The 10,253-nt window shown below is 32.4% G+C and overlaps 1 protein-coding gene across 1 annotated transcript; it reads right to left on the bottom strand.

The window, feature by feature from the left end:
- Positions 1–4,812: 4,812 nt before the first annotated feature.
- On the bottom strand, positions 4,813–5,856 carry LOC111684306 (dynein regulatory complex protein 9-like). Its single transcript, XM_023446445.2, has one exon. The coding sequence runs from the start codon at positions 5,854–5,856 to the stop codon at positions 4,813–4,815; it is 1,044 nt and encodes a 347-aa protein (XP_023302213.2).
- Between the last annotated feature and the right edge of the window lie 4,397 nt (positions 5,857–10,253).

The raw sequence follows: 10,253 nt of genomic DNA on the forward strand, positions 1-10,253 counted from the left end.
ATTTTTTTTTTTTTTTGAACAGATACTCCAGTATTTCTAGTGAAAACCCATGATCATTGACGCTATTGCCTTGTCCTTCTCTCTGACTGTTAGTCGGCCTAAAAGAAAGTACGGCAGGGTCCGAACTAAAGGACATAGGAAAATCGGTAACTATAGCTTTGCGATTTATTTAAGCCCCTATGGAAGTTAACCCAGGAATACATGAGTCTCCTAATGTGTTTTCTTTTTACTAATGATTAGTTAAAGTTATAATAATTAAAAAAAATGACGGATAAGCATTTTTCTCAAAGCTATGATTTTCTGAGTTATGACACTCTCAAAATAAATAAGCAATATTATTGTTTTTTTTTTGCATCCTCAAAAGAATGAAAAAAAAACTCTTACATGTGTTCATATCTCCGTTTTGCGTTTCAGACGGTAATGAAATTTTGCAAACAATCACAGACGGAAACTACTAGTAAAATGTTAAAATTTTAAATCTTGAGGGATGATTGCAGCAAGCATACTTTTGTACACAGTATAATATAGGAATATGACAAAAATTCTTTTAATCAAAATTTATTTATATAGACAAAGAAAGCGTAAGAGTAGAAAAATAAATAAAAACAAATTAAAATGCAAAGAAAAAAAACAACAATTTTATATTTATTTCAGGGTCAAAATTTCTCGACAACAAAGAAAAACTTGAGTTTAATAAGACCGAGTGTCTAATAGGAAGAGTGAGGAATAAATGAAAATATTTTTACAGGCAATGAGTATATAGTTAGATAAATAAAGAAACTATTAATAAAAGTTTGGATAAATATGAAGTATATAGTTCGATTTATTCGTCCTTAGCTATGGACGGATTGATATTATTAAAATAATACAAAAAATTAACTTAAGGAGAGTGAAGCATTAATATTTATCCTTATTTCACGCTGAAAAAAATTTGATTCTCAAAATAAGTTTTGAAAATCTACAACTGCGAAAATGTAATAATAATTTATTGTTTTTTTTTTTTAATATTTCTTAAATTGTAAAATTACATCTTGTTTAGATTTAATGCTCGGGCTGGAAAAATATAATAAAATGTAAATTTTATTGATAGATATTTAATCGCATTTAAGTGTTTTTCAAATGATGTTGCAATAGCATCAAAATCGTAACAAACCTACTAGAATATATGGTGTCAGTAAACTATATTAAAATAAAATATTAGGTGTAGGAAAAATCATCTGTCCCTCATTTCAACATGCTTAAAGATGAAATTAAAAGATGCCTTACAGTTGGTTGGAACTAAAAAGAAAAATAGCCGATTGACTGGTTTTGTATGGAAGCCAAACGTTTCTTTAAAGTAAAATGTAGTTCTGATATACAAATGTCAAGTACAGATTATATTCTGTATAGGGGGACATTGGTATAATGATCCAAATATTTTGCTCTATAAAGATATCCTGGGATCAATAGTAAACCCGGAAATTAATGCTTTGTATCAAAATAAATAAATAAATAAATAAATAGATTTATTTGATAGATTTATTTGATTTGATTTTTTTGAAATAAACTTTATATACGATAAAACAATTCCTATAAAAATATTTTTTCACACAACTAATATAGTCATCAAAAAACCAAACCCCCATCATGGTATAAACGAAAAGAAAAAAATAATAAAATAATAATAAAAAGAACTTTTTGCATACTAACGCAAGGAGCAAATGATGATGCGTTTGTTTTTGAAAGAAAAAAATGCAAACGAACCACTAATATGCGTTTGTATGGCTGGTTACCAAATGACTGCGAACGTTCATCTTTGGATTTCACTTTACTCGTATATGTCTCTTAATGCCGGAAAATTTATTGAAAAGAAGCAAGACCAAAGTATTGCGATATAAAACAATATATGTGGTATTTTATTTTATTAAAGAGGATCTTTTTCATATACGATTCCATAATGTTAGCTTGGCGTTATTTATTCATCGTAGTACATATCTTCCCACTATGTTATAAATTTCAATGTCGATTCGGTACAATGTGTGTATGTCATAAAAATTTTTGTTGCTTGAAAAAATGTATTTGAGAAAAGCCTTATGTATTTGTATACAGGAATGTATTTAATATACATGTGCCCTTAAAAATAAAATTGTTAAAAAGATTTTTTTTAAATCTATATTTCATATTTGGATGAACCTATTAATTTTTTGGTTAAAAACAGTTCGTGATTACACATAGCCTATGTGACATAGAAGCAATTTAGGTAAAATTAATTATTTCATAAGACATTTTTTATCCTTCATGATTTTTATGCAGTTCCGCTGTGTTTGCGGATACTAAGAGACACTAATAAAGGAGCACACAACAAATTCAATCGATGCTTAGCAACTAACTAACCAACAAACTAACTAACTAACTAACTAACTAACTAACTAACTAACTAACTAACTAACTAACTAACTAACTAACTAACTAACTAACTAACTAACTGACTAATTAATTGACTAACTAAGTAACTAACTAACAAACAAACTAACTAACTAACTAACTAACTAACTAACTAACTGACTGACTGACTGACTGACTAACTAACTGACTAACTAATTAAGTGACTAACTAAGTAACTAACTAAGTAACTAACTAACAACTAACTAACAACTAACTAACTAACTAACTAACTAACTAACTAACTAACTAACTAACTAACTAACTAACTAACTAACTAACAAACTAACAAACTAACAAACTAACTAACTAACTAACTAACTAACTAACTAACTTACTAACTAACTTACTAACAAACTAACTAACTAACTAACTAACTAACTAACTAGCTAACTAACTAACTAACTAACTAACTAACTAACTAACTAACTAACTAACTAACTAACTAACTAACTAACTAACTAACTAACTAACTAACTAACTAGCTAACTAGCTAACTAGCTAACTAGCTAACTAGCTAACTAGCTAACTAGCTAACTAGCTAACTAACTAACTAACTAACTAACTAACTAACTTATTAGGCACGTTTGATCCCCCACCTTAAGCCGTTCGTGCACTATGTGGTTGTTACTCATATTTCCTTAATGTTCCGCCATATCATAAACACTTTGAATGATCGGAGACTTCCGAAATGTGATGCAATTGTGACATGTCCTACAACTTTGGTCAATTCAAAGCTTATATGGTTACTCCAACATTCAGAAATGCAGTTTTTCAGCAGGTGCTTTCATTGAAATGTAACATCTGTGATACAAAAGGATCTTATTTTAATCGAAATCCATTCGTCTAGCTTTTCGTGATTGTTACTTTGATTGTTGATAATAAGGAGTCTGGACTTCATCTCTTTCTTATAGAAGTTTTGTGCTACTGTGGAATCTTGTTTGCACATCCCGTTATCTGCTAGTGTTGTGTTCAACATTAATATTTTAATGTTTCAGGGCTATCAGTGATCAAAATCAGAATTTAAACGTTTATTTACTCTAGTGTTCCTTCTGACCACCGCACTCTTACTGGGATCAGTATATTTATCGGGCGCTTCCGATGGGTTTATATAACCTTCATATGAGTCCGTGATGTGTCCTAAAACTTCATTTGATCAAATCGCATAAAAAAGGTTGTAAATATGGTTTCATAAAAATTTTTATTGCATTATGTAGTGAATTAGTTTTATATGGATCTAACATATGCTCTTTGTCGTAATAGAAAAGTTTTTTTTTTATAGTCACCGCCCTAATATGCATAAGTATTTCTGCAAATTATGATTAAAGAATCATAGATGGGAATCCATTCTAACGGGTTTCATATGTGGTTCGTTCTTAGTATATTTTAAAAGTAGCGTACTGTTCAAATTTTTATACCCTACACCACTTTAGTGGGGAGGGTATATTGGGTTTGTGCTGATGTTTTTAACATACAAAAATATTCGTCCTATACCCACCTTAAAGTATACCGATCGTCTCAGAATCACTTTCTGCTGTCCGTCTGTCCGGATGGCTGGTTGTTCATGTCAACCTTGTGCGCGAGCTACATGAAACTATTTTCAAGACACTTTGATAAAATTTGGACCATAGTTGGCCCTAACTCCCATCTAAAGTTTTAGTTCATTAATAAATTGCCATAATACATCGTAATTAAGGTAAATTTCAACATAAAAGTTTATTTATAAAAAATAAATAATTTTTTAATATACCTATGGTGTAGGGTATCATATATCGGCCATTCCCGACTATACTTTCCTACTTGTTTTGCAATTATAAAAAAATACCTACAAAATGTTTCATACCCATGAAAATTTAAATTTCCAAAAAAAATTCTCACATACACACACACACACATGTATTATGCCCTTCAAGTGACAACAGATTTCTAACTTTAAGTGTGCCTGAGATGAATTGATGCCAAAGTGCACAGTAAAGAATTTAATTTAAGGAAATCCTTCGAATGAACCCATACACACTGACTACACCGAATAAAGGCATAAACTTTCATTTGAATGTCGTCTGGTGAGCTGAATGACTGTGTTACTGACTTTGTCAGTGACTGAATGAATGATGTGCTTTTGTGACTTCAGTCTTAAGTTACTTTACTTAGGCAAATGTCAGTTGGGAATGACGTTTTAGTTGGTTTGACTTTTTTTCTTTGATGGATAAAACATTATGGTGCAGATATTAAGGCGCTGAAAAACATGTGTAGAGAGAATTTAAAGTTTAAAGTGCAGTTTACAAAGAATTATTATAAATATTATAACTAAGGTTTAAAATTTTCACTTTCTTTTTTAACAAAACACTTTTTGTTTACATTTTTTTTAGAAAATTTTAATTTTATTTCAATTTACTTTTTACTCTTTGATTTCTTACCCTTTTTGGATTTTTTACGATAAGGACCCAAACCCTTACGTACCATAACACCACGCCACCAAGCCTGTATACGTACAGCACATTCGATACGATAGCGTTGCTGTTCATACAAACGTTGCTCTTCGGCTTTTTGCTGCAGATATTCGGCCACAAAAATCTGCCTTTGCTCCGTAATTTCGCGATGTTTTTCATGCGATTTCACTATATCAGCAATATTTTGTGTCAATGTTAGGTTCTTTGTAATAATTTTCGATTTCTCCTCCTGAAATTTGTGTTCCCATTCCGAAATTTTATCTTTTAATTCAGAGATTTCGTGATTGCGAAAAGATTCAATTTCATAGATCAAACGTTGCTCACCAGCCATGCGCCGGTTAAGTTCAAGTATTTCTTTCATAAGTAAACGTTCTTTCTTTTCACCCAGTATAGTGGCCTGGGTCAAGCGATTGTTTTCCCATTTCTCTACCAGTCTAACTTCCAAATGATTTATACGTTTGATATTGTTCAATTGATCGCGTAAAACTTCAATGCGCTGAGTTTTTTGTGAAAGCTGTTCTGTCATTTCGGCTTGCTCTTTCTTCTGCAATTCCTTTAAGTGTTTCAAAATCGCTTTGTTCTCCTTTAACTCCTTAGTTAAAATATCCACTTCATTATTGTTTTGTTTTTGCACCTCTATGGCCTTGATCAAGTCCGAGTAGGGATTTGTTTCATCTATATTTTCTTTTGTCAGTTCTTCAAAGCCCACTTTATAGATATTTCTCAAGGCATCTAATTCTTTGTCTAATTTTATATCATTTAGCACATCAGCCGATGGTAGTGGTTCTTCGTTATCTGCTATTGTCGATATATGAGAAGATTTACGAGTTTTATTTGCCTTTGCTGTTCTCAGACACTTGCCCTGTTGATAGATCATTAGTTGAGTGTGGGTTTGGTTGTAGACAGTGGCCAAAAGATCTCTTTTAAAATCTTTTAAATCTTCTGCAGTCATTTTAAATTCCTCCATCTCTATAGATTCGGTCATATTGAGGACAGTTTTATAACTTAACGAAACTAAATTATAGTTAAAGAAATTAGTGCGAATAAAAATAATAATAAGAAGTTGTTAGTTTTAAATAATATTCCGTTGCTAAGGTTGCAAAACATCTATTTCTACGGAAACAAACTATAAAATATTTAAACAGAAGGGTGTATTTTATATCTCAAACTTTTTGGGCAATTTCATAATATGTACATATGTTGGATTTATTTATTTCAATGGTCATGATCAAGGGAAAAGTCGCCATATCATAAACGAAATTGCGAGACCTCACTGTGTGAAAATATCAAAATAAAAGGGAAGTAAATTATCGGCCCAAAATATATAGGGAATGGTGTTGATCCAGTTACTACTTCATTTCTAAGAATACTGATTGCAAATTTCAAAGGAAATATGTGCGCTGAACTGAGGTGGTCAATACCTCTAGTCTGGCCGGGACTAAAAAATTGGTTACAGTATACTGCCTGGCTTAGTCCTTGCATAGATTGAAAAGAGGCTTAAACCACAGCCACTACGTACGTAAGCCCAAATTCGCGGGAAGAGTAAGTGGCAGTTAAAAGACTGATGTAAGGTAAAGTCAATATTTCGGAATAAGTTCGGTGCTGTTACTGAAACAACAGATACCCCACAGAGGAGTGATTGTGGGACTAAGCATTGGAAATGAGTTGTTATTAATTGTATATGGTACGGGATGAATATGAGGCACGGCGGGCTTCACCCCACCCGTCTACCTACAATGAATGTCTCGTATGTTTTTTATACCCTACACCACTTTAGTGGTGAGGGTATATAGGGTTTGTGCTGATGTTTGTAACATACAAAAATATTCGTCCTATATCCATCTTAAAGTATACCAATCGGCTTAGAATCATTTTCTGAGTCGATTAAGCTATGTCCGTCCGTCTGGCTGGCTGTCTGGCTGTCCATGTAAACCTTGTGCGCAAGGTACAGGTCGCAATTTTCAAGATAATTGGATAAATAATTGGCACACACGCTTCTTTTGGCCCAAGGACAAAGCCTATTGAAAAAGGTTAAAATCGGTCCATTATTTCGACTAGCCCCCATACAACCGTACCCCCCAATTAGGGCCTTTTGGCTTATAATTAACTTAAATGATCTATTATGTTAACAAAAGTCGACAAAACTTAGTTTTATAGAACTTTAAATGACACTACGGATTTCTGTAATGATCGGGCTTCATTTGACCCTATCCCCCATACAAACTCCCCTTCAGAAAATGACTTAAAGGTCAAAATTCACTTACAAACACTAATAACACTTTTAAATTCTACATAAATAATATTGAAGAAGACTTAACTCCCCCTACCAACATTTTTAAGGATAGGGCCATATTTTGCCCTACTCCCTTTTGGGCCCTCTTAAAAAAATCTCTTTTTTTTGCCAAAAAAAAGTAAAAATATTCCAAAAAAAGTTAAAAAAAACAAACCAAATGCTTTATTTTTTTAAATCTCCATTTTTAACATACATTCTGACTGGTGTAGGGTATCATATGGTCGGCTACGCCCGACTATACATTCATACTTGTTTTCTCTTATGAATGTGTCGTATGAATGAGATGTGTGCTGGGTTGTATGATGATGGATGAACGGTATCATATACAAATGATACCATTGAATTTTCCTTCCTTGTCCAGATATGTTTAAGTATACTCTGTTCATATCAGATTTACCACAGTGTGTCCCTGTGAATGAGAAAAAAGTCCTCGGCTTATTTGATGGATTCGTACTTCGGTCCACCGGTTACGTCTCTTGGTGCTGTTGCCGAATCAACAGAGACCATCCAATGGTCAGAGATTAGATAGCTTGAGTACTTGTACATGGACCGGTCAAATCCATGTACACAAATTGCCACCTGAGCTCTTCATTGAAGGATTTAAGGGCGATTGTAGACCGGTCAAATCCATGTACACAAATTGCCACCTGAGCTCTTCATTGAAGGATTTAAGGGCGATTGTAGACCGTTGTCAAGTCTACCCAGTAGTTGAAAAAGACCACCGTAGGGTAGGGCATCATGCCAAGAACTCAATTATAACACTCGACATTCATTTGTACTTTGGGATCTCTCCAATGGCTTGTTAACTTAATGAAAGCCAATCTCGATGTGATTGCAATCCTAAGGACAAGAGTATGATAATCAAATGTATCCACGCACTCTACTTAAAGTACCACGAAATATGGCATAGTATCGGATCGTATCTCATTCAAGTATTTTAGAGAGGTTTCTTTGGGGTGTTCGCGCTGGTTGTGATTTAAACATAAATTCGCGAGAATGTCGGAGTAAAGATTGATGAACGATTGAATCTATAATTCTGGTTGATTCGGTGACAACAGATATTACACAGAAAAGTGACTGTGGGTCTGAGTATTGAAAACCAGGAGTAAACGGGTATGTAGGAGTAAACATCCATATACCCAGAATAAGAGTGTCGGATGTTGTTCTCTATGAGTTTGTCGAATGAATTAGAATTGAATAGTGATTGCTGAAATGTATCTTATACTAGTGAAACCATTGAATTTTTCTTCCTTGTACAGGAATGTTCCAAAAAAAATCTGTTCATACATCAGATTTTTCCCAATGTTTTCCTTGTAAATTAAAACAAAGTCCTCGCCTTTTTTGATGGGCTCGTGTGTTGCTCTACCATATAAGTCTCTATATGTTGTTTTGATTTGGATTCTTTGAAGAATGTACGAGGGTGAGTTTTCTTATGGCATCATAAGTCTCAGCCATTTAAATCGTAAACAACCAAAAAATGTTTTTGACTCTAAACTAGTGTTAGATTCATCCCTGTTTTCTGGAATATATTTGTGGTGGGTTGTTTCTAGCTCACTCTGAGTTTAAAAATGACCAACGTGAGATTCGTCGATTTGACGGATGTAAAGATGAACTTCATATCTAGAGATCGAATGTTGTATAGACTTCCATAAAATACAGTACTTATATGAGAAATTGAATATAAAACAAAACAAGTATAAAACAAGTAAGAGTGCTATATTCGGCTGTGCCGAATCTTATATACCCTTCACCATACTGTATTTTAAACATAATTGATCTTACAGTCTAGTTAATAAAAACATTAAAAAAATTTGAGTCGATTTAAGCCGAATGTTTCGGCGGCGGCTCAAGCAATAAATATAGTTCGGCGGCGGCTAAGCTCCGACTCGAAGCCGGTCGACTTCGGCCTCTGATTCATTGCTGGTAAACATTGACGAGATGTAGATTTTGTTTTTGTTTATCGTAAAAAAAAATTGATTTAAAAAGCACTTGGAAAAAATTTGTGTTAGTTTTAAATTTCAAACTTACATTATTCGCATAAAAATTATTGTACAATAACTCACAATCTACTCTCATATAATTGAAAACGTTTTAAATACTTGTTTCTATTCATTAAAAAATATATTTGCAAAACAAAAGGGAAAATTATTTTATTTTAACAAAAAATGCAAATCATATTTTTTTGCTGTGTATTTTTTGTATGTTTATATTCCGAACATACAAAAAATACACAGCTGAATAAAACCAAATACATCTACACACACACGTGTACATCTTTTTCTATATACAGTGTTTTTGTTGCTTTTTAACAATTTTTTGATGAAATTTTCAGAGGTTGTCTCGGATTTTGCTGATTTTATATAGCGATCTTCTCGAAAGCATGTCTAATAGAATTATTGAAGATTCGGATCTCGCAGATATCTGGGGTCCTCTAAAAACTGATTTCAACAGACAGACGGACATGGCTTAATCGACTCCGCTATCTATAAGGATCAAGAATATATATACTTTATAGGGTCGGAAAATTATATTATAGAAATTAAAAACGGAATGTCAAACTTATATATACCCTTCTCACGAAGGTGAGGGTATAATTAAACGTACCGTTGAAGATAATGTGTCAAATTTCATTAAATTATCTCCAAAGTTCCGAGCTGTAATTTGACTACATGGTTTACAAGCATTTTCAGTAGGCTTCGTCCTTGGGTCAATAAAAGATCATGTATCTCATTTCATTTAATTATCTTCAAAATTCCGACCTATAGTTTGTTTACTTTAAGATGGGTGTATGACCAATATTATTGTGTGTTTTAAACCCTCCCACTAAAGTAGTGGTGTAGGGTATAAATTGCAATTATATTCAAAAATATATTAATCCATGTAAAACCGTGTAAAGTATAAAATAACTAATATGTATTAAATGCCTCATATACAGCTTTTTTACACCGTTTCATAAAAATAAAGCATTATAAACTTAGTTATTAAAAATATACTTATGTATATTCTTTAAAACAAAAATTATTTCTATGATGAAATTTTATCAATTAACTTTCGTTGTTACTTTTATTCATTAAAAATGTAAATTTTTG

Source organism: Lucilia cuprina, chromosome 6 (assembly GCF_022045245.1).
Source record: "Lucilia cuprina isolate Lc7/37 chromosome 6, ASM2204524v1, whole genome shotgun sequence".
Taxonomy (NCBI): Eukaryota; Metazoa; Arthropoda; class Insecta; order Diptera; family Calliphoridae; genus Lucilia; species Lucilia cuprina.

Coding starts and splice junctions, on each gene's coding strand:
- LOC111684306 (XM_023446445.2), bottom strand. CDS start 5,856: ATGACCGAATCTATAGAGATGGAGGAATTTAAAATGACTGCAGAAGAT.